We start from the raw sequence: 26,955 nt of genomic DNA on the forward strand, positions 1-26,955 counted from the left end.
TGCTTTTGATCGATGAGTGAGATACTGTTGCGAATTTCAAAATTAATTAATTAGTTATATATTGATATGGAAGTAATCAAATGTGGGCGATGATTGCGTATTTCTGGTTCCTTAGAAGGAATGCAATCATATTTTTTTATGTCCGCAAAATTGTTTATAAATTACGATTTTATTATGAATCGTAAGGCCTCCTTAAACTTATACAGCTTTAACAGTACTGAACAATTTTAGTAAATTAATTAAATCTAAATTTGATTAATTTTGTTGACAGTTCCCGACATTTTGGTTACTTAGGTTTGTCTTTTTTATAAACATTTTAGGACTTTTTAAAAGCAGATGTTTGTTTAAAGTTAATATTTGAATCAAATAATTTGATGAACTATAGCCGAGAAGAGCTTTTAGTTTAAACTTAGAATGTGTTAGGTTATTAAACTATTATCCACATAAAAATAGAACATCGTAGGTCATGCCAATAGCTCGCTATCGTTCTTTTCTCTGCTGGAAATCAGGTATTAACTATTAACGCTTTTCTAGTTTTGCAGTTAAACCGCCATTAAAATTAAACGCGTGCAATGAAAACCGTGCGTAGGTTTATTACCTACTCGTAGATTTACGAACAGCCTACTTTTACAGTTATAATTTTTGCAGTTAAATTGTTTATCTTTGTATTTCTCAAATGTAATCGACTTAACTTACTACAGAAAGGTAACGACAGGATAAACTGTTGTTATTTTGATGGCTCATCAAAGTAGGAACATACTGCAACCCTATGAGGTACAGAACATTACGGCCCAAAGAATCTGGAATTTTCTGGACTCAACGGGCATTAGTACCCGAACTATAAAGAGCCGTCAAAATAGATCACTGCTTGGTCGACGTGATACTCACAGGCCCACAACACCCCAACAATAATAATAATAAGTAGGAACATAAGTTTCTGGATGTGATGGATCCGTAATATTCAATAAATAAGTCAATAAATGTTTTCGCGTTTTAAAGCGCCCTATTTGAATAATCCTCTGAAAAGACAAAAGATATTTATTCGTGACGATCACAACACAAGTACGAACATGTACAGACAACAACAGCAAGAGAAGAAGAAATCATCAAGTGTGCATCACGAAATGGACCCAAGTAGCTATAAAGCCATTCGTAAACAAATTGCAGCAAACTTACCCAAGATTTCACGCTCATTCAAAGCTCAGTAATCGGGAGAATTATGGCGCGAAATCGAGATCGGTTCGAATTACTGTTTACCTTTCTTTCTAACAAATATGGTTATTAGAAAAAGCTGCAAACAGCGGTTAAAATTTACGTCATTTTTAAAACGCAGCCCAACAGGCACAACCAAAACTACCTTTTTTAAACTTTATGTACACGGTGGCTAAAAATAAGTGCATTCCCGTTGCCAGGGAGGTTTAGGGATTATACTGAGCAACTTTTACTATGGGACCAAAACCGAAATCGCGATAAAAAATTTGGCTGTTTCATACATTTTGGCTGGTCCATTTTCTATGGAAGGGTAAATTTTTTCTTCGCGATTTCGAGGTTGGTCCCATCGTAAAAGTTGCTCAGTATACTCCCAAAACCTCCCTGGCAATGGGAATACACTTATTTTTTTAGTCATCCTGTATAACTACTTATTTAATACAAAAAATTACAAGAGGTGGAATTTGTCTTAAGGCATTTTCTGAAAATTAAATCATTGCTCTTTTGGACTAAATTTTATTATGTAATTATGATGCTAATAGCGTACATAATTCATTCATTAAAAAACTAACAAGATAAATGACTTAATATGCGTTGGTGTTTCCTTTATTAATTATCCGCCTCCTGTCCAATCATATTAATTGAAACGTCGGTAACATTGGCATTTTCAATCCCTTGAGAATCTTGAGATCGAAGGCAAAATTTCATTATCTGCGTCCCTATTACTTGCATACTCGAGCGATAAAGAGGCATATTTTCGATTTGCGCCTTCAGGTACAATTATATTATAAAGGTATAATCTGGCACTCGTTCGCAACAATAATCATTTATTTTAATAAGACAGAACATCTATGTTCGACTTCCACTACAATTATGGCGGCAAAAAACGAATGTTATTATTGTGGTGTAATACAGGTTCAGTGATCATTGTAACTATGCCGCCTAACAAGCCAATTACCTACTACGCAAGTCACGCAAGTGTCATTGCGTGCCCATGCCACGATCATTCAAAAATAATGAATCGGTGTAATATAATTATTGTTTATTGTATTGATATATTGCATGATATTTTTTGCATATACCTAATATGAAAAAAATTGTTAAGTTTTTGAGGAAGAAAATGTCCAGAATTGAGAACCTCGAAATTTAAGTCTAGGTGTGAAATATGGTGTCCGACCGAAGTTTCGGTTTAGTTATATTAAATCACATTTAGAAACGGGTCTATCGCGAATTTATTTTGTTACCTTTATTTACCGACGTTTCGACACAGGTTTAACTGTCACAAGGTAACAAAATAAATTCGCGATAGACCCGTTTCTAAATGTGATTTAATATGTGTTTAAACCGCGAAAGTTTTAAATGTTTCGGTTTAGTTGCCTAAACCGAAACTTCGGCATAAACATCATGTTTCGAAACTTAAAAAGAACCGAATCTTCAGTTTCTGTTTCGGCAAAAAAAACATTTTTGGTGCGACATTCGGCAAGTAGGTACATTCTGATAAATTAATAAAAAACTCTCGACAAAAATGTATTTGTGATAAAAACAAAGAATTCATGTAAAATACAATGTTTCTAATTAATGATGGCCGGTCATAGTTCATGGCAGATTATGAGTTGCGAGGCAATAACGTTACTCCGTGTTAAAAAGGCTTAACTTGTGTTACAATGCCTTTATAATACGCTATTTGTGAATGTAAAATGTAGTGCTAATCTTGAATGAATGAACCGACAGACAGGTGAATGAATTGATAATGCAGAGCTGCCACTTAATAGCTTGTTTCTATTGCGAATCATTAATTTTTACGTGTTCAAAGCGCGCGTGTAATCAATTTTATGAATATGAATGAACATTTGTTAGGGTTCTGTATTGTTTAAACATGCTTCACTGTTTTATAGGACGTTACAAGGCGGTGGTATTTTTCTATTTGTGTTCGCTTCAGAACACTTCAGGTCGTCAGGAAGTTTCTACTCGAAGTACAAGTTGGAAATTGATGAAGTTGCACCTGTGCAAAATTATTATTTTATCATATCATTCCTAAAATACTTAGCTATAAGTATATTATATACCTATTCGTAATTACTGTAGTAAAATTACATCAGTTCAATAAAATACAAAAGCCATAAACAATGCAAAAAATCACTTAATCTTAAAAAAACAATAAAGTTCAAGCTAACCGTGTGAATTTCATTAACTAATCAAGTAAGATAATCATGTGCTAATATTAGACAATTCTTGCGGAACCATGCTAGCATATGGCTTGCCTAATCTTTTTATAGTAACTTAAGTGGTGCGGTTTAGCCCTTTCATTTATATTTATTGAATCCTACCTATACTACCTTAAATGCGTAGGTTTTAAAATGGCTTCGCTGCTTTTTGCGCTCCTCTTTCTTGGTTAAACAATATAGCTAACTTTAGTAAAGAAACCGTGGTGCTTAAGCTCTTTCAGACAATGACAGCTATACATGAACAACATATTGTAGAAACTTAACGTAAGCGTGTACGCATTAAGATGCAAATCTTAGTAGTTTGCGTTTAAAAGTTAATTGAATATTTAATAGGCGAGCATCGAAATAACTTCCTTTTGAGATCGTTAAAGACGTTCAAGGTAAGACCTCGATATGTACCTACTATAAATAGGGATTACTATTGCTATTGCAAAAATTGTCATTTGCATAATGTGCGTATAGGGAAGAGATGTAGATTTCTCAAGAATCATCGCAAAAAATAATTCTATATTTATATTATTTTTCATAAGTATTACCTATGCGATCCGTATAAGGGCGTTTTCTAAAATAATTCTCGCAGATCCTGGTGTTTTTGGGTTCTTTCAACTCAGAATCACTAGCATATTCAATCCTAATGATAAAAAAATTGTCCCAAAAATTTGTATGAAAATTGTGCATACTACATCACGCACATACAAATGAAAAAAAAAACACTAAAACGTGACGTAATGGAATGGACATTTTGGGGCATCTTTTTTTAATGGCAGGATGGAGGATGCTGTCGATTCTGAGTAGAATGAGCCCAAGAATGTCCAGATTTGAAAAAATCAGGTTTTCAATATTTATAGGTATTTTAGCAAACGCCCATAAAGCATTCAATAATATTCGGAGTGCGTAGTATCGCGCGTGCAAGTATTCACGAAATTTTATCATCAAAATAATGACGGTATATTTTTTTTTGTTTGAGTCATGGGTGTTTTCTATGTATATGAGTACGTATTTATCTATATACGTATGTATATTATCGTCACCTGCACCCATAGTACAAGCTTTGCTTAGTTTGGGGCTAGGTGGATCTGTGTATGATGGATTTATTTTTACCAAATATTTGCAAAAAAACATTACTAAGTCTCATACTAAATATTATCAAAATACTAGTATCAAAATTCATATTCGACTTATGCTCGTTCACTACCTATATATAGAATTTTATGAATACGAGGAATTAAGTTATTATTATTCGTAGGCGGGTTAATCTGAAAGTAAAAGACAATGCGTTTATGTGCAGTTGATTATTGTTATTACTTTGTATTGCCTTGATTACTTGTGTAGGTGTGACAGAGAAGGATATTCACTCATATCATATCTCTTCCGCACTATAAATTCTATCCAAATGCGTAACCAATTTTTTTTTATTGATTCATAAATAAATAAATGAAATTGTAATGCAATATAGAAAAAGTTAAATCTGAATAGTACCTACATAAAATACAACTACTCAAGTTACTGATGACTATATATCATTTTTTATGTTTTTCTTGATACTCGTATTACAATACAAACGCCTCCTCGCCTAGTGAATAGTGGCTCTGCCAAAGAATCTAGAGTTCCTGGGACTTCAGGGTACAAATCCTAATAAGGCCATTTATTTGTATATTAGAGCTAAGGATGTTTTCTATGTATTTAAGTATTTTTATATATACCTATATCGTCGTCTAGTACGACCCACAATACAAGCCATAGGTCGATTTGTGTAACACTGTCTCATAATACTTATTTATTTGTAAAACACTCTCATTGAGAAGCATGTCCATATATTTCGTCTACGAGTATATCCGAAGGCGTTTCTCAATGGATCCTTATCTCATACTGGATATGCAGTACATTAGATTGTTCAGAGAAACGCCGCCATTCATATCCACTTAGGCTAAGACAAACACTTGACTGACTGGACATCTCGAGTGGATACTCCACCATACGAATTAATATTCTATTCCACGATACTTACACGAAATTCAACTTAAATTTCACAACAATGAGAACTATATTGCCATCGTAGTGACGTGCATTCGTGTATAGCACGTTCACTTTCTACGTTACTATGTTGTGCTCCTTTATTTTTTCTATCAGTATTATGCTAGGTTAGTGTGTTTGCCTAAGTATTTAAGCGCACGCAACACAGTGAAGTGTCCATTATAATAATCGGCCATACATATTTTATAGTATGCTCATTCGCGTCTTTCGGGGAATCTAAAGCTAAATACATTGCTCCTTTACAGGCACAGGCGGGCGGGATACATTTGTTTAAGTAACTTTAAACTCAAATAAGAAAAATGTGATATATGTACCCGAGTCGTTAAACAATAAAAGCCTAAAGAAAAATGTAGTAGGTATTAATTAATACGGTTCATTTGAGCATATTTCTGCTTCCTCCTCCCACCCTCCTACCCACCAGCGTCATTGTTTGACTTAATCTGCAAGAACTGTATAAAAAACTGTTAACAGTTAAACAATGATGCATAATTTCTGTTTGCAAAATTATAGCGTCATGAAGAGAAAAAATAAATAATAACCCGAATTACGCTAGAATCAATAGAAAGGTGGAAACCTAAATTTACGTATAGAACTTTTCTTCACAAAGTACGAGTATGACAAGATACGTCCTGCCCTATATATATAATTAAAGGTTTTAGGTGGCGACTTCAGAAGCGTTACTGCTGATGATGCAGCGTCGACGCGGCCTATATCACTGTCAATATCTGTGACAAATTGCGTTGCTGTCTTTACCAGATTGCTGTAGCGATTTGAACATTCTCTTCGTCACTGATGTTATCAAGGTAGTTGACTGTAACATCGCCCACATCAATGCCGTACCTAGCAGGAACGCTGCAACAGCAACTAAGTTAAGGCCGTTCCATCGGTTTGCCGCTGTCACAGTCACATTTCGCAGGACAGAACGGGAAAGATCATGCGCGCCAAGTGTCAATTTTGAACGAATTTTGTCGATTTTTATTTATTATAAAATCGTTACCTTACAATATCGAAATTCGAAAGCTATGAAATTACTATTTAAGTTAAGATTGTTTTTTCTTCTTTTTTTGTTTTAGTATCACATAATAAATAACCGAGTAAGGTTGGATTAAAAGTCCGAGTTAGAGGTTACTTTGGGAATTAATTGTATCGAGTGAAGTGTCATAATTCGTGTATCGGAAGCTATGATATTAAAGATAATATAGTCAAGAACTACATATATTTTTTCCACGTCTACGAATATCAACGCCGCTTAGAAAAACATGATCATATAAGGAGATTTTTCGCCTTCTGGCTTTTAATCTAACTTTGCACCAATTTGAACACAACAAAGTGTCATTATAAACGACGTATTTTCACAGAAATTTTACATTAATGATGACATCGCCACACTTTTGTCATCGCAAACGCCATGCGGAGTTATAGTTAGAACAAGCTAAGTTGGCAGCCATTCTGATAGTCCGATCTATAATTTTAAACGTGTTCAAGTGGCATTTTAAACGGCAAACTTCTATGAAATTATGACGTTTAAATAACACAGTCTCGGCTAACAATATCGCTGCTTGGTCTAACTCTAGCTTGTTCCGACTCTGACTCTAACTCTGACTCTGAGTCACTATCCGTATGTAACTTCAATCCGTGTAAAACTTACAAGTGTAAATGCGGACACCGTAGTTCGACGAACGAGCACGGCCTTCCGCGCCACAAGGCCGGCGGCAGACCGACTAGCCGACCATCGCACAATTATAAATTTATATAATACATAAACAACACGGGATAAGATTATACTAATGTATTCAGCGTTTAAAGCCCACACCCAATCATTATGTTTCGTAAATACGCACGGGGTGTTAATTTTATGGTGAATATGATTTGAGAATTCGTAAATGAACGTACAATCCTTTGCGCAGTTTATTATATTTTGTCAATGTGAACATAATATGAACCTGAATATAATATGAAGATCAAAATAAATTTGCAATATAAAAAAAAACTAAGGACTTTTCGTGTCAAAGTAACCAGCATAAATTATTATAGGTAGAATCAATTCACGGAATATATTTATTAAGTTTGAATTGAATCTTAATTCACGATGTGTAAAACGGCCTGTATAAATTATGTTTCTTTTAAAACTCATCGGTTTTATAGTTGGATGATTATAATATTGATTTGTTTGTGAGATTAGACAAAATTATAACTAATAACTAAGTAATAAAAAGCCACCTATAAAAATTCAAAAGTAATGGAAGCTGATTTAGATAATCGTTTTAATCGAATTTATATTTCGTGAGTCATATTAAGTTATATGGACACTATAAAATTTAGAAAGGCTATATTTCTTTATTATATTTACTATTATTAGTTATAAGGGGGTTTTCAGAAAAAATGGTACCATTTACTTTTTTTCGAAAAACCACCAGCTTTTGAGTTATTTAGACTCAGAATGTGTCCCCAGTTTTTGGTACAAATTTTGGGTGTCAGTTTTGTGACGGTCCATACAAAATGTATGTGAAAATGCGTTACAAAACTTTCATTTTTTCCTTGTGATTCTGAGTAGAAATAACCCAAAACTTGATGGATGAAAAAAAGTAAACGGTACACTTTTAAGTGAAAATGCACATAAATCACGACATCTCCTCGATATTATCACTATACAGACAGAAAGTATTAAATTATGAACAGGATTGTTTAGGTACGCTATCTGTATTTGCAATCGTAGACTTTCTAGTGGATATATTTCTAAGTTGTTCCATATCAATAACAAGAAGAAAATTTTATCATTCCACAAAATCACAGTGACTCCGATACGTCTCAACTCAAGGTATAATAGTTTAGTGAAGAAACGGCATATAAGTGCAACGAAAACTCTAAGATACTACATTTTATCGCAAAACAGTTTAGTTTCTAGCATAGATTACTTCTCCAGACTTCGCATTACGCACTATTACGCAGGCTCACCGTAACAGGATTTTTTAACTTGTAAAGAAAAGTACTGTACAACTCTGCCCAGGCGCATCTATAACATTGTATACTACAATCCACGTTTACCCTTGAACTTTATTTTAGATAGGTAATTTTCTGTAAATTAATAGTTATATATGTCATTAGGTGGACGCAACTAAAAGTAACAGCTGCTACTAAATTAGTATTGGTGCCGCAATGTGTGGTGACCGTGACTAATCTTAATATGGTCCATCTAGTAGGTCCATGATTTGTGTTTCCAGTATTCGCGCAGTCTGCGTCCACATCGTTATCAATCAATTTATCTACCGTTACTGGCAAACAAGACGCGGATTTGTTGACCCACTGGTTGGCCAACCGGTTTGTTAGTTCGCACTCTCAATGGAGCCATTCAGTGTTGCTTTTCTAACGTTTGGTTTGCATTTGGCGAATTGATTGATGAATGTTTAGTCATAACTATAGTTGAGCATATAATGTCGAATAGAAACTAAACGTGACGTAAGGAACTGTGCCTGGTGGGGTATGTACTGCACGCTCTTAGACATAAATATTAAATTTTTACGTACCTACCTTAAAACCTAAATACTACTAATATGGTCCACGAGTTCAATATGCAATGAGTATCAACACCTTTATTTTTTTTAGTTCGTTATAGGTTCGTATTAGCCTTAGAACTACGACTTTAAAATAATAGTCTCACAGAACTTTCATGATATGAATAATTTTCTGTCTAATTCAACCAAACAATAAATGGATATCGGTGGCAATATAAACGAGCACACAGCCTTCAAAGTTTGATGAGATAGTAAATTCTGCGAATCATACACGAAATAAGTGGACGGATGTCGTGTGTAACCAGATTTTATTCGTTTCCGGTGACATCTAGAAATAGCTCATTCATTTTATTAGCTGCTATAAATAATATTTCATTACAGGCGGGCCTGTTAAGGACAGAACATGGTGAATACTGGATCGAGCCGTCTAATCACGTGACAAGCGACGACTCGGTGGGGAGGCCACACGTGATATTTAAACGATCAGCAGTTGACAAAGTTGAAGCTTACCACAGAAAAAAGAGAGCAGCAAACTACAGAACTGACAACAATGAACAATATAAACGATATTACGAAAGGGAATACCAAAAGTTTCATCCTAGGAGAAACACAAACACTAACGTTAGAAAAAACCACGACAGCAAAGAATCAGCGGACAGGCGATCACGAGAATACGAGAGATTGAAACGATTAGAAAACGCACGGAAAAATCCTATCGCATTTAGAGCTGAGATGCAAAGAAGAAGAGAGAATAGAATCAACCAATCATTATCAAAGAGTAATTCTATAGAGACTAGCAACAGTAGATCAATGGAGATGCCTTACCTGAGAAACGGACGGAAGAGGATGAATAGGAGACGAGGGGATGGTCAGAAGAAGCACAGGAGGCGTAGGAGGAAAGCAAAGAATTGTGCCACCAGGCAACCGCCGTATACGTGGAACATCACAAGCGCTCGAGAATATGACAGAACTAGGGTAAGGAAAACAAATTGCTTGTTTAAAATAATACTGTGTTATTCAATCCACCATCGGAACGACAACTACAACAAAGCTTCATGGTACTATGTACTATCCCTTTTCCAGTATTGAGTTCTTTTTAAATCACTGTAGTAATTATCGCCTGAGAAAGTCTTGATCATAAGAATCTGTTGGTTACTCGCGATTAATTTTCACCATAATTTCTATAGACTTAATTCTGATAGTGATTTTCTTTTCAGAACAATTTTATTAATAATCAACGAGCTTCCGGTAACGCGCCGCGGCGACCTAGGTCCGTGAGCAAGCCTCAGCACGTGGAAGTATTGCTGGTCGCCGACAAGTCCATGACGGAGTTCCATCAAAACAACGAATCATTGGAGACCTACTTGCTTACCATCATGAACATGGTAAGTGTGCTGTTGAATGAGTCGAAGGAAATTTATCAATCAAGTTAGATAATTATGAAATACTTTTAGAATTCGTTAAAATAAGTACCTAGATCAATACAATGTGTTGATTATTATTAACAGAACTAAAACGGGCCTTTATCGTGATTACATGCTTGTAAATGACCGTCGACGTAACATAGCAAGACCAAAGGTAGTTCGAAAATTCACTTTTTATCTCTATGGCGCACCTTAAAATGTGTTAATGTCAACTTTAGCCTTTAGCGAGCCTTTCTCACTTGTTACTATGGAAACTTCAGAGATAATTTTCAAGCTTATTTTAAGGTATTATAATTTAAGACAATCTATTGATTAACTTTTTCAACAGGTTTCGGACCTTTATAAGGACCGCTCGATCGGCAACCTGATCCAAGTGGTGGTCGTGAAGATCGTGACCCTGCAGAATTCGCGCGACCTGCATGTGTCGACCAACGCCGACACGACGTTGTCTCTCTTCTGCCATTGGCAGCAGCAGCTGAATCCCGTCAACGACTCGCATCCTCAGCACCATGATGTAGCTATCTTGGTGACCAGGCAGGATATCTGCAGTCTTCACAACCAGCCTTGCAAGTAAGTTGCTTTTTTAGAACATAACACATAAAACACAGGTTAATAGAAAGCCCATGGAGGTGGAGAAAATATTCTGACACATTGTACTACATTATAAATAGGTAGAATAACAGAGCGAAGTAAATATTAGGTACCAGGGTGTCGATGTCGCCAAGTGTTCCTTCGATCTTGTCAAGACAGACGATTTAGCTACTACTTCAAATATGTGTCCTGTAGGTATTTAATGATAAGACTGACATTTGATTGTCATTTTTAACTGTTAGCCGAGATAAAGGTTAATACCAGCCGCAGCCAAGCCCTGCACTAGTTCGCTAACTTCGTTATAAAAAAGCTAGCATTTTCTTAATATTGTCTTCGGTTACCGCGATAGTTACTCATGAAATAAAACAATGAAAACGGATTATATCGCGTATATTGAATTTATAATACATTCCGACGTTTCGAACCCTTTACAGCGTTCGTGATCAACGGGTGACTGAGGTAAAACTACAAAGTGCAAAAATACCCACATACACTACACATATACTAGCATTTTCTTATCAAACATTATTCCAAAGTATCAGAAACGAGTAGGAAAATTCAACGATCTCATTAATTTTAGTTTAAAGTTTTTTTTTTAACAAGCTCGCAACGATGCAAGGTCAATGGCAGAAGGCGTCTGGTATTGAAGTAAATAGAGCTGCATGAGTAACCGATTCCGAAATAGAACACTTTCGTATGTAAACCCTCGCTAGGGTTGCTAAGTGGCCGTTTAGCAACAGTTTTCTTAATGTATTTAGAGAAACTTGGTACACTGGATGTAATATGCGCTGCGAAATAAATATAACTTTTTTTCCTTTCCTTCAACTGTGTGTGTTTTGTTCAACCATCGATGTGTAAGTGTTAGTTGTTAAGTAGTGACTTTTATCAAAATAAAGTTATAATTAGTACTTTGAGTTTAGACATAACCACTTTTAAAAACAGCGTATTTATAATTGAGGGCGCCACTTCCTACGTAACTGTCACATTTTTGACGTAAAATGATTATACATGGCAACATTTTTTTTAAGTTCCATTTTATTTCATTTCTACTATTTTATGTTGCACTATATCCATCTTCACAAAGTAACTGATCAATGCCCTGTGAATTTTAATTGTGAGGATCTTATCGATGTACAGAGGGTACCCAGTGCCGAAATATCGGGAAGTCATAAGTACAAATATAAATATATGGTAAATACCCCATTTTCAATAGTAGTTACAATGTAGGTAAATAACCCACTTGAAAAAGATGGGTACTTTCTCAAAAGTAGAGAAAATCAAAAGTTTAAATATAGGTAAGGTGTATTAGGGTAATTTCGGAAATTGGGTAATCGTGAAAATCATTCAAAATCACTCATATTCTGTTGTAATAAGAGTCCGCCACTTTTTTAGTGTTTTTAAAGGTTTTTTTTTTTTCCTTTCGGAATTACCCGAATATAATATATAATATTATACGTACTTATGTAAAGGTAGTTTTGCCACACGCGCGTTTGTGTAAAAATAACTATAAATCTATAACTCGATACGATATCTTGCTTTTTTATGTCGTTTGCCTCATATTAAAATGAATATTAAATAGCGAACGTTAGTCGCTGAATTTTCGCATTCGGTTTCGATATCGCTTCAAGCCGATTTTGGGATGGTTCTACGCCTATACCGCGCCTTTATTACGTAACGTAGATACTTGCAGTGACTCAGTCTATTATCAATTTGAACATCTCTTTAATCACGCAAAATTTGTAAAAAAAAAAAAAACTAGGGAGAGTAGGGAGCAAAAGTTTTAATTTCGTATCCTTAATATATTGAGACCCAAGCAAGAGAATGATTCCAAAAATCCGAGCTAAACACAAAGTTTTATACTACACCAACTCAAGGAAATACTAAAAATCTAGTCCAACACTCCAGATTTTTATTAAATCAAATAAAATAAAATAAGAAATTACTTCACACTCTAAAAGATAATAATATGCCACTTTGCAGACATCAAGGAAAAGAGTGTGGTGGAAATTAATATTCAATGGAGACATCATTACAATCTGGTACAATGTCGATTCATTATCAGACACGGCGGAGCCGCATATTAATGTACTTATGTCTGAACTGAACATGTGTGTGGGTTGCTAAGTGTACAGTGAAGTGCCGGCAAAAAACTGTTTAAGTGTTTAATGAAAATCGGATTATTAAATCTCGAAAAGGGATTTCGCCATAGCAGTCGCGCTGGTTCAGTAATGTAACAGTGTAGTTTTGACGTTTATTACGAGCGTTTATTTAGTTTAGAGGCCTGCGATTCCGAGTAAGTCGAAATTCAAGAATAGCTGAACAGTTTAGTACCGGGTCATAGTATTGTCGTAAAACGGGGGTTTGAAAGTGTAATATTAGTAGCGGTAGCATTAGATTTAACAAGTTATGTGTTCGATCCTTGTTGTTTTTGTTTTAAATATATACAATGTTGTATATATGTATGACTCCGCTGCTGGCGAACAGTGGGCGGCAGGCGGCCCACAATTGTTTTAATACAAGTTGTAAAAATTTGTATTACCTACAATGGAATTTTTAGCACCGACATGTTAAAAAGTAAATTTATTTACTTATGTGTCATGTGTAAATGGGCATTACGACATTCGAATTAAGACAATGGTTTATGCTTTTTTGCTTTCGAAATTTTATTTTATTTAATCGTGCCCGACAAATTGTTGTTTACGCAATTATCGAATTTTCGCCAATTCCCTGATCGCTAACGGCTTCAATGTCGAAAATAAAAAGGTGTATGTTTAAAGGAAGCTAAATGCCTCTTCAGTTCTTTTTTACCAAAAAAATTCCGGCATGAACTTTGCAACGACGTAATCCAAACAAATATCGCCCTTATTAGCTCTGCAAAAAGAATGAAAAAGTTATGATTGTTTTTTGGTATTGACTTCAGAGAGCCGACAAGGATGGGTGCGCCTGCTTTCATTAATAATCAACAAGAAGATCCTACCAATTCAGACACTAAAATGTATTAAGCTAAAAATTAATTCCATTTAAATTTGAATTTTACTGCGTTAAAATTGAGTTTAAAATGATTGTGGTACCTTTTATTCTTACGTTTTATTTTTGTGTGTATGATGTAAACTAAAACATACCAACTTAAATTAACATAACCAGTACAAGATTACCCAAGAAACACGGAAATTATTTGCCTGATGATTAGCGCTTCGCTATAGAAATCTTTAATTAAATATTGGAGGTGTGCATATATTTTGCTTATTAAACTGCTGATGAAGGATTATATTAATGACGAATGACCTACTTAAGTAAACTGTTGTTTTGACGCATTGCAATTTCAAAGAATATATTATTATCTTGATTTGACATTTGCCGATTTTGATACAAAAAGACAAACGGTAAGGTACAAACAGCAACACTATTAACTGTCCATCTGTGGACCTTACGCCTTTTGTACAGTCTGGCAAAAAAGAGTAGAAATTAAAAAGTGGCAACACTGCAGTGTCGTCACTTTCAAATCAATCTAAGAAAAACGGGACGACACTACAGTGTTGCCACTTTTTAATTTCTATTCTTATTTGCCAGACTGTAATAAGGTTTACGAACTGTCAGTTATTCATCAGTTAACAGTATGGGCGATGGTACCTTAAGTCAGCATCAATGGGTTTGGCAACTGTCAATGGTTTGCAGAGATGGCGCTATCATAGCTTGCCCTTTTTTCTATGAGATTTGACTTAAAGGGCTAGCATCCAAGGCATTAAAAAACAAAAATTTGACACAATTCTAGGGATTGACAGGGCAAGCTATGCTGGCGCCATCTGCTAAATATTTCGACCGGCCAACCCCATTAGTCGTGAATGAGACTACAGTCAAAAGTGTATTTAATAAAAGTGATAATGATATCCCTCTATATAAAAACAGATTTTAAAGTGGTAGGTAAATAATTTTGAAGCGTTGTTCTAATAGTCACTACTCTTTTGACTGTAAAACGTACTTAAATCTGTCGTGTTCAACCAATGTGTACGTACAAAATACAAACTTATTTCTGCATTGGCTTGCATCACGGTTGCTGGGCGAGATATTTGTTTAATTTAACTAAATCTCTCTCTCACCCGTCGGCTTACCGTAACATATTTGTTTTAACAAAATATTTGAGCCGCGGTAACCCAGTAACTCTCGCCTGACGCTGAGCAGAAGCTAGCTTATGTAATTTGCCAAAACGTGTTTATATCGCTACAGTGCTGTAATAGTGTAGTTTTATTATATTTAGGTATTCACATACAGCGCTTTAGGATATCTTTATTAGTGATGAGTTTCGATATTTAATAAAAACAGTTCAACAGATATATATTCAACAATAAAATATTAATTGTTATCAAATATTTTTTTAATTTCGAAATTTATTATCACAAAACAGAGATTAAACAAAATCTAAACCTAACCCCTGCCCTGCCCTGAGGCATTGTTCCCTGGACACTGGCCGCGTTCCCCCTCTGCACAGTAAGGCTGTTCTGCGCAAAAAAATTATCGATCGATATTAAAAATTTGCCCAAAACTTGTTAATTTCCTTTCGTAATATGTTTCATTTTTATCTAACCTACCGTTACGTATGAGATTTGTTCCAAGAATCATAATTATCATAAATATACATTTTATATGTTAGAAAAAACTATGAAATTTAAATGCTTTTTATATTATAAATATAACAGGGTAAAGTACCCTGCTTGCTTGTACTGTGTGCTTGTAAGACAAGCACTATTGCAGACGTAATGTAACTAGGTACTTCTGACGTATAGTCCGACAAGAAATTGTAGAAAATAAATGAGGGCGCCACTTTCTACGTAACTGTCACATTATTGACGTAAAATGCTTAAACATGGCAACAATTTTGTATGGAATTTTTTTAGTTCCATTTTATTTAATTTCTACTATTTTATGTCGCACTATACCTACACTGCGATGCATTATCATATTATCAGTTATAGTGAAGATGTAAAAGTTACGGAAAAAATCATAACAGTTAGAAATGTACTAAGAAATGTCTGGAAAATTTCATGGTAATGTATATATGATATGATATGATATGAAGGAAGGTTTCGATCTCCATACAAAAATATGTCATGTTCCCGAAATTCTCCCTTGTAGAAATTTTGACACATCAGTACCTAATTCCTCAATTATAATGTGTGGGAAAGTGTTAACTGAAACCACAAAACAAACAAATGTCGTTGAATGACACAGCCGTCGGTATAAGGGTCACACTCGTAATAAATATTAACTCGATGTTAATTACAATATTTTTACACACAGATCACGTATCGTTACAAAAAAGCCGCGCTTAAGGCGCTTCCCTGAGCCAGAAGGCGAAAAATCTCCTCATATGATCATGTTTTTCTAAGAGGCGTTGATATTCGTAGACGTGGAAAAAATATATGTAGTTCTTGACTATATTATCTTTAACAACATAGCTTCCGATACACGAATTATGACACTTCGCTCGATACAATTAATTCCCTAAGTAACCTCTAACTCGGACTTTTAATCCTACTTTACTCGGTTATTTATTATGTGATACTATAAACAAAAAAAGAAGAAAAAACAATCTTAACATAAATAGTAATTTCATAGCTTTAGAATTTCGATATTGTAAGGTAACGTTTTTAAAATAAATAAAAACCGACAAAATTCGATTAAAATTGACACTTGGCGCGTCTGTTCTTTCCCGTTCTTTCTTGCGAAATGTGACAAAGACAGCGGCAAACCGATGGAACGGCCTTAATAAGAAAACTCGGCGTTCAATAAACGGTACACACAACCACCCTAAGAAGAAAGGACCTATCTTATTTGATCGGCAATGTAGTTATGACATTATTTTCCGATACAGAAGCCCAACTGTCAGAAGCCTCATTCGACTCTATTTTTCGACAACTATCGAAATCACAAATCGTGTTACATTTTGACCTCACGATTTTAGCCGTTATGTTCACTTTATCATTCTGTAATCTTCACTATGTACATTGTCACTTTATACAGAAATTACCATAAGGTTGCCATGTCAGTATTTGTGAGTAAAAGTCTCGAATACTGCAGCAAAAGTCGGCAATCAAAAACAATGAGTATAACGGGTAAGGTCTGCAGGCAGTAGCCATACTCTCCTACTCAATCCAAAAAGGTATTAAGTTCATACGTAATTCACAGCTCGTTAATGCCTTTCCTTTCTAATAACAGTAGTAGTCACCAAACTTTCTTTACACGCTGCCGTACCTTTATTGTTTTACTAACAAGGTTTAAATTTCCTTGATTCGTGTACGAATTACGTTGGCGCATTATGCATCGAATCGCATAAAAAAGCAATCATCAATATGTAAACATGTATCCATATTGATGATTACAGTTAAACTTTTGTAAGATGCTGAGATAACAGAATACGGTTGCATTCACATATTTTGGGAACTGTGAGAAAGGGTGTTAAAAAATGCACAAATATGTATCGTAAATTAAAACATTTATAAGAAATCTAAATAGGTATTGACACAGTTACCTACCTAAAATAAACCTATTAATAGTTTTATACGTAAAACCACTAAGGTACGGGGATCATTTTGTATATAAATCTTAGATAATGAATTAGGTATTGATTCATATTTTTTGTGGAGGTGTCTTACATTACTGAAATCATTACAATCTAATTAAGTTTTGAAAATCATGGGCCATTTTTTGTTTAACTTTTTTAACTCTGACATAAATTAAAATATGGCATGATTCGCTTTAACATACCATTAACCACATTAGCTATTGCTATAATTAAACAACGGGGACACTTATCTATTAAATTGTATAAATAAGCAAACAAGAGTTACTTTAGGAACTTACTTACCTTACTTTTATTCGAAAGTTGAGAAAAAATTAGTTTCCTCTATTCAAATGTCTTCACTTTTATATTGGAAAATTGAGTCAGTTCTATAACATTTCAGTAACTATCATAAATAATCAAAATTATAAGTAGAATAACCCAAACTTATCTGATTATTCAGATAAAAATACAGTTAAGGATACATTAGAATAGATATACGTTTTTCTGAATACGCCCCTGAAGATAGGTAAGTTGAATCTAATTAAATATAATCAGATATTAGTCCTCAATTTGCTTTATGTTAGCTGTCAAATCCACGAACGTGAGAGTTATGTACTAACCTTTATATGTATGAAGCTCAACCTACCGTTTAATTGATAGCTTTAGCTTTATATGCATAAGGGTCAATTCATAACCATCAAAAATCAATTCTTACGTTACACCGACTATAAAGCCGCGCCGCCGCCAGGCCGTCTCGCGGCTTATCGTTATGCAATGTGCAGTTTCGTTCGATACCGATGCCATCAGCTGCTGATAAATACCGCAACTTTGACTTATCAATATCACTTTTGTACTTTATTTTTAGTGGTGCGTAATACATGATAAACAGCGTAATCTGAGAAGTAATCAGAACTAACATGACATGAGGGATTGATTTTGATACTTAAAAAGTTTGTGTCAAATCACGTAAAATACATTGGGGTAACTAGAAAGACTTCATACTTTGGCAACGCTCACCCTACTGTTCCGCTTATCAAAGCATCTTGCGTACTTTTGAAGTTTTGATACAGTACAACCGTAACGTGCTTCTCGTTTAGTAGATATGTATTAGCGATTTTCTTATTTCTCCCGCTTTCTAAGTTATTTATTTATTTATGTTAAGGAGAACCAACAGCTATACACTTACAATAAACAACAAGATTAAAACAGGAAGCCAATTACAGGAACTCACAGGTAGTTACAAAGTATTCAATTTTAAACTAATGCTAGCACTTACGCACACACACATGCGTACAAAAAGGAGAAGAAAAAAAAGCATACCTAATTGAAAATTAATGGCAATAGAAGCCTTACAATAATCCTAAGTTTTGAACACTTAGTTCATTAGCCCCTCTAGGGGCTTCTAGTTATAGTTAAAGTTATTCTTATAACAACAGAGGTCTCAGAGTTCAAGATGAAAACAAACAAAGTACAATTACTCAGATTCAAATGAAGTTACAGAATACATATATAGTGACAAGGCGCTAATACACTAAGTTGATAAATTTAATGCATTTCTTCGCGTAGTGAAAACGAAACAAAAAAAATTACATGTACGAGTAAAAATACATTAATAGAAATGTCGCTCACATAAAACACCGCTTAACCAAACTATGCCTCACATTAGGAACTTTACAATTGAATATATCGATGTCAACTTCTTTCGATAGCCCCGAAGCTCCTTACCTAGTAGAGGCGTTGACTTGAATAAAGGACCAATACTAAAGGGGTCACACTGACTGATACTGGCGCTTACTAGCGCCGCTGGTTTGCCGTAACATATTATATTTATTTCTTTACGAATAAGCCTTAGATGTAAATGAGTAATAAAAAAAAATAGTATAAAACGTCCTTGCTACTGATTTCTTGTCAGATATTTGCAATATTTGTTATCACGGTAGTGATGTTTTAAAGATAGGTACTAATAGATAAAGTTAATCAGATATGTACACATTGATACGTGTAACCAATGGTACATTATCAAGGTTAGGTTAGCGTGCGAAATATTTGTGTATCTGTATAATATACATTTGTGTATATTAAATTTGTGTCGGCCTTAACTACTTAATCTGACGTTTAGTCCAATAATATGCTTATTTAGCTCTGTTCCAGTAGTATTTTGTCGCCTTTATCTTTGATAGCTTAGCATCACCTCGGAAAAGCGCTATAAGCTTTCAAGGTCTGTAATTATATTCACTCAATTTTCCATTTCAAATCGGCAACATTCTAAATAAGCTTAATTAATTCATGGGCCTACCCCACTTGTTCTCTCTCTCTCCAAGTAAATCCAGTATTTATGTTTTGCATACAATTTGTAATCGATTGAAACTTATAAATATTTATAGGGCGTTTTTAACGGTTTATGTTGGTAGCTTTCTCCTGTTTGAAGCCGCCGCTCCCGCAAAGCTTGGAGCTCTTTACAATAAGCTTTTTACGCTTAAAATATACCACCCACAAACTTACTTAGCATTCGACTAAGTCTTTAAATGCAAGTGCAGAGATTTAAGTCAGTGAGGTCGTCTTAAGCAGTGTATTGATTGATTTTACGGTATCAGGAAATTGCAAACAAACTGCAATAAACCGCGTCCGATAATAAGGTGGCCAGATAATTAAACCTGTGTATAATGAAAACATAACCGAATTGCAAGGCTATTGTAGTATATGGACATTAAGACAGGCTTCTTCCTTATTTACTTGTATATCGGTACAGTACAGTTGTCCTAGCTATCCCAATTAATATAAATATTTCTCTTTGCATCAGTAAATAGTTAAGTTTGGGAAAAATCAAGCCCACTATCACACATGGCGTGGGGAAATTGTATACCTACTTAACGTAAATGGGATCACATCTTCATTCAATTTTACGGTTGTCAACTGTCAGATAAGTATTGTGTCCTATAACTGCACAATCATACACGAAGCGGATCAAAATAGCTAGGAATATATTATTATAGACAGATGTCTGGCGGACAAATCTGTCAATGTATGGCGGGAATGAGGTCTGTATCTCTGCCAGACATATCAAATGGATGCGTCTATTATATACCATTGGGTCACATTTTGTAAAAAAAAAACCTTAAAAAGTATCCCATCTGCACTTCCAGCGAAGTGTACACAATACTCAGTATACTCATATTCTTCGCTTTATTTTCAGTGTCCGAATGAACGGGCAAATAATTTATTGGACATGTAATTAATTTAATTCGCGCCTAATAGCGGCTTGCGCTCACTTCGATTAAGTCGCTGTAATAAATCCAAGTTCACGCTTCACCGCCTTTGAAGGACCACACGTGAGCTCATAACAAAAGAACCCTTTAGGGATAAAAATGTCATAAGTGCTTTAAATAACTATAGTACCTACTGTCAGTTGCAGAAGGTATAAGTACCTATAAACTTAAACATAAATAATAAATAAATAAAGCAGGATCTTAATTTTTTCTAAATTTTGAACCCTCCTAAATTTATTTTTTCCCCAAATCCTATCTTCTATAGGCAACCGTTGCGTTTTCCCTGCGGATCGTATCCGCATATTATCTCGCTGTTTCCTATTTCTTTCTACGGTTTTTACTGATATTTATCTCAATAAAATATTCAATTCGTCATACATTTTGTTCGTGACAAACAATGGCGGAAGGCGAGGTGCAATTGTTATTTCAAATAAATACGTTGACATTCAAAAAATAATATTTGTTTAACAAATTACAGTCCACTCGCTTTTCAGTAAGCTCAAGAAGGCTTATTGTATTGTGGTTACTCGCCGTACTCAGACAACAATTTGTATAATATACTTACAAATACTTAAATACGTGGATATCATCCATAACTCAGGAACAAATGCATAAACATATAAGGTAATATTTGAGTAATGCTACAAATTTACTGTTTTGGACTTTCCGTTTCTCCAAATTTCATGTTTCTAGTTCAACTAGAAGTACAGGTACCCTGCCTATAGGTTTTCTGCGTGAAATCTCTGGACGTATCTTTTGATTACGACGGCCTAAGTTTGATTTTTCCATAGCTTTACGAGTAACAGTAGGTAAAATTAAGAATTTGCTATTCATTTCCACTCGATAAGATAACATGATAACACGTGAAGGGGTAAGACGGATAAAGAAGTGATTCTTCCTTATATTAGGGTTTCTATTTTTAAGGTACCGAACCCTAAATACGGCCGTAGCAGATCTAACCTTAAATACTACTATACATATGCAACAAAAAACTAATAAGTTATGGATACGAGCTTTCTGCCTCCTTTGTAATTATTCAGAGAATTTTCCTTACAATTGTATTGTAGGCGCCAGGCGGGCATATTTTAAAATAAACTGGCCGAAGCATTTTATGATGATGCGTACTTTCAATTTATTGCCGTTTCAGATTTATGTTTCGGCATACATACATACTTTAAATTTTTTACAATTCGTGAAAGTGCTCTATAGTTTTTACCAGGAATATACAGGATGATATACAGGAGGATATACAGGAGGATATTAGGGTGTTTCTGACTGAGGAGCTTTAATGCAAGAATGTAACACCCCTGGAGTTGCAGGCGTCCATAGGCTACGATGACCGCTTACCACCACGCGGGCCGTGTGCTTGTTTGCTACTGACGTTAAATAAAAATATAAAAATATTACTCCTTTTAGCGCCACTTCCACCATTCCACTAACCCGGGCCCCGGGGTTAACCAGTTAAACCTGGAGTTACCATGGTTACCAGTACAATTTGACACTGGGTTAACGATTTAACCGGTTAATCCCGGGTTAGTGGTATGGTGCAAGTGGCGCTTAATGGCCTATTTCCTTATATTTAATATCATAGTTTTATTGTTGGAATGTAATATTTTACTATGTTACTCGTATTTAGCTTTCATTGAACAACTTAATATTTAGATTTTCATTTCACCTGCAATCCTGATTATCAGTGCGCCATGCTTTTAACCTTTTCGACGCCGTGTCAAACACAAAAGCTGTCACTCGGACGTCACGTCACCGAAGTGTCAAACAAAACTGAAATTGAACTTTATGCACATGCACGTAGGTCTATGTTGCTCTGTGGTCTGTGACGGATTAATCAGTCTTTGGCGTTGGACCTGCGGTGCCGATATATGCGGTGCTTTTGGCGTGCAAAAGGTTAAGCCCGATTCAGATGAGACAACTTGTTACGTGAATGCACGAAAATCACCAAGACGATCGTACAAGTCGTATCAAAACCAGTTCCAAACCGTAACAAGTTGTTCAATCTGAATCTGATTCCTCGTTCTCACTGACTATTCAGTATTCAGTTCAAATCAATATAACATCGATTTAAACTTTAATTTTCAACTAAACCGTACTCAGAACATACATAAATCGCGTTTTTACGCGTTCAATTCAATATTATTCAAATTAAACCTGACACAAAACTCCTTTTTGCACTTTACCCAGCGGCGGGCGTAATGGCACCCGTTGATGTCTTTTCTAAGAACTCATGTTCCTTTTGCTCACCGAGCCAAAGTCTCAGGAAAACAAGTGCAAATAAAAACTTAAGAACCGTAGACATCTAGGGGCCTAGCCAACATGACAATGTCGACAAACGCTAAACGAAAAGTAAAAATTTATCGGGATGAGGATGACAGATGCTACGGAAAGTCACGTGACTATTTCGACGTTTAACAATGGACATTTTAAGGGTTTCGTACCCAAAGGGTTAAAAACGGGACCCTATTACTAAGATTCCGCTGTCCGTCTGTCCGTCTGTCTGTCACCAGGCTGTATCTCATGAACCGTGATAGCTAGATAGTTTAAATTTTTAGAAATGATGTATTTCTGTTGCCGCTATAACAACAAGTACTAAAACAGAATAAAATAAATAGTTAAGTAGGGCTCCCATAAAAACAAACGTGATTTTTTTGCCGTTTTTTGCGTAAATCATATAGTTATTTGTTATACAAGGGTGCAAAGTTGTATTTTACCCGCGAGTGTTTCAACACACGAGAAGTAAAATACATTTGCACCCGTGTGTAACACAAAACTTTTCCCCTCACTATAGTCATAGTCATAGTCATAGTCATTTATTTTATAAAGCCAATTTACAAGTCAGTTGCTAAATAACATCAAATTACTATACAGTAAAGTTCATCGATTAAGTTACATCATATTAAAATAACAGTAAAATAACTTACATTAAAAATTACAATAATTCATTAAGTATATAAATAGTAAAGTCACAAATTCATTGAAATTATTATAACATCTATAATAGCAATATAAAAATAATAAAATTCAGCATTTAGCTGCCCTTATACATTAAAAATTCATTGTAATTATAGAACGAGCGCTCAATAAGCCAGTGTTTTAGACGGCGTTTAAAGCTATGCAGACTTGTAGCCTCAGTGACAATGCTTGGCAACTTGTTGTAGACCGTTGGGCCCATCACGTGAGTTAGCTTGGACGACTTCGCAAGTTTGTGGCTAATACCCACGAGCTTGTGTGCGTTTCGCGTATTGTACTCGTGTACCATTGCGTTCATTTTATAGGACGTAAGGTGTTCACGCACGTACACAGCCACTTGCATAATTACTACTGCGGGTAATGTGAGAATGCCTAGTTTTTTGAACAGTAGCTTCGCCGGAGCATCTAGCGGCTCCCGTGAGATGATGCGTATAGCACGTTTCTGGAGGCGAAAAACTCTCTCCCACTCGGCGCAGCGCCCCCAGAGCTCCGCCCCGTACTGTATTAGAGAGTGGACTGTAGCAAAATAGCATGTACGGGCTACCTCCGGAGTCACAGACTTGACGACTTGACTTAGGGCGAAACACGCGCTGCCTACTTTGCCGCACAGTTTGTCAACATGACGATCCCACTTCAAGCCCGAGTCTATTTCAAAGCCCAGGAAAGCTGTGCTAGTAGTTTGATCGAGTAGCGTTTCTTCAATTCTTATTGCCAGCGGCGCTGCCTGACGACCTGATAAATCAAATTGCATGAAATGCGTCTTCCGTAGGTTAAGAGCCAAGCCATTGGTTCTAAACCAATGGGCAAGCTGCGCCGCTGCTTCGTTCAACGCCTTCTCGACGCCATCGACATTTGGAGCAGTAACAATTGCAGCAACGTCGTCAGCATACATTAATACCTCGCCGGCTTTTATAGCGTCTGGCAGGTCATTTAAGAGCAGCGAAAAAAGCAAATTTGAAACTGACGATCCTTGCGCAACCCCCATCTGTGCGCCCAATGGATCCGACCTCACTTTCCCACCATCACTTACCACAACTTGTGTCCTATTCTGGAGTAGGCTCGTGAACAAGGACAACGATTTGTCGTGAATGCCGTAGTGGCGCAGCTTGCCTGTAAGCACTGCATGGTCGGCCACATCGAATGCCTTCGAGAGGTCGCAGCACAACGAGGAGCGCACTAGCGAGGAAAGTGCAACATCCACAGACGTTAGATCATCTTCATCACTGGAATCACTTATTTTTTTACGATATTATAACAGAAAACACTGGAAATTCTGATTTTTACGTGAGTCGGTGAGAAGTGTTTTTAAGTAAAAATTTTGTTGACAATGTTGACATTTCTGTTCTGACGTATGAAATGTCAAGGATGCGTTTTGAAATTGCATCGACTCAACTTGTGCGTTCAGAATTTAACATCATTATAAAAAATCTAACGTTTCTTATGGAATTTGCAGGTTTATGACTTAAAATTATTAAATAAAGCTGAATTTGGTATTTTTTATTAGATTCTCAAACCATTTATTTAATGATAATTAATATCGAACGAACCATTATTATGAGCGTTTTACGTTTTGTTATCTGTCAAGCTACTTAAACACGCTCCATTCAAGGTCAAATTACTTTCCCCACTAGTGGATAAAATGCGTTTTTCCCCGCTTGTTTTAAAGGATAAAAGACGGCTTTCCGAGCTAGTGAGGGGAAAAATCATAAATTATTTATTTGCATGAATAGGGTCAGATTACAAGTTGTTACATATTATATACACAAAGTTTCTCCTAATTCAACCGTCCACAAACAGCATGCAAATATTAAAATTTATTTCTTAAACTATATAAGTACCTATCTATTACATTATATACATAATGTATCTCATTATGTCTCATACATTATATTATGAGTTATTTAAATAATCGTGAAGTGAATAAAACATTCATGTAGGGTAATGGTACGGAACTCTCCGTGCGCGAATCCGACTCGCACTTGGCCCGTTTTTCGTAGTCTAATATCATCTCACACGCACCAAAGACAGCAAAGACGATCGAGCTAAGATTCTCAAAGTCCTAATGCAGCTCTAGCAAGACCGATTAAGGAGTTCTCAAGGTCAATTTATAATGGTTGCCTTTAGAACTTTTCTGGCCTTTACTCTTGTACCCAATTAGAATACAACACCTGTGATTGACGCCGCATTTGCGACATGTATATGTATGTAACCGCTGTATAGTTAAAGGGAAAGTAAAAGTGGAGTGTAGGGTAAAACATCCATTGATTGGCACCCAAATGGGCACATAATTTTGTACGTTTACTGCCTGCAATACCATACCATACATAAGGATTAATTTTTTAATTATCAAGTTAAAGAAAAAGTTCTTTAGCACAGTGTTGGGTATGACTGTTATTGAAAATGAATTCTCTGATGCCAGATTTTTAAAGTATCTTTATATTTTCTTCATTTACATTACTCGCTATGTTTTATTCAGATGTCACACCTTTTACCCCCTATAATCAGCTTATATGTAACCGAGTTTCCAGGCAAAAAAAGTTAATTAACGATATTGACGCTTAATTATCTAAACATCGTAGCGAGTCGAATAAGTGTCAAGCACAAATATTTAGTAAGCCATAATTGAAAACACGTTGGTACGCGGAAATATTAAAAAATATATTTCCATAGAAGTTATTTACATTTGTACGCGGCTAGCCGTGAGATTTATGGCGTATTCTCAATACCGTCGTAACACGGGTACTGTTTATTTTGATTTACTATGACTTTTATTTACGTATTTATAAATTCGCGCATGAAACCCTTTTAACTGGGCCGTAAATATAAAGCTTAAAGGAGAGGGCTTTAACTCATGAGCGAGGCGCCTTTAATACAAATAAAAGCAACAAAAGCAATAGGCCTATTATTTTTTTACTATTTTTTACATATAGCGTATTGCTTCTACACTCTAATAACATTTCTTTTTAACATTTATTTTGTTAGAAACGGAAGCTAACAGCGGACTTTTAACTTGCAGCTTTAAAAAACGCCATCCAGGGGGCAAATTCTAACTGTAATAACATGTATTTGATCTTGATTTGTTATGGATATTATCCGTCAGTGTCGAAAGTGAGATTTCTTCAGCCAGGAACGTCACTTTTCATAGTGACAGAT

The 26,955-nt window shown here is 35.4% G+C and overlaps 1 protein-coding gene across 1 annotated transcript in view; it reads left to right on the plus strand.

The window, feature by feature from the left end:
• Nucleotides 1-26,955, plus strand: part of LOC134748803 (A disintegrin and metalloproteinase with thrombospondin motifs 7) — a 140,759-nt gene that overhangs the window by 88,676 nt on the left and 25,128 nt on the right. Inside the window, exons 5-7 of the mRNA XM_063683597.1 lie at nucleotides 9,362-9,955; nucleotides 10,198-10,365; nucleotides 10,733-10,974. Coding sequence (XP_063539667.1) covers nucleotides 9,362-9,955; nucleotides 10,198-10,365; nucleotides 10,733-10,974 — 1,004 coding nt within the window. The remainder of the gene's footprint in view (nucleotides 1-9,361; nucleotides 9,956-10,197; nucleotides 10,366-10,732; nucleotides 10,975-26,955) is intronic.

Source organism: Cydia strobilella, chromosome 17 (assembly GCF_947568885.1).
Source record: "Cydia strobilella chromosome 17, ilCydStro3.1, whole genome shotgun sequence".
NCBI classification, from domain to species: domain Eukaryota; kingdom Metazoa; phylum Arthropoda; class Insecta; order Lepidoptera; family Tortricidae; genus Cydia; species Cydia strobilella.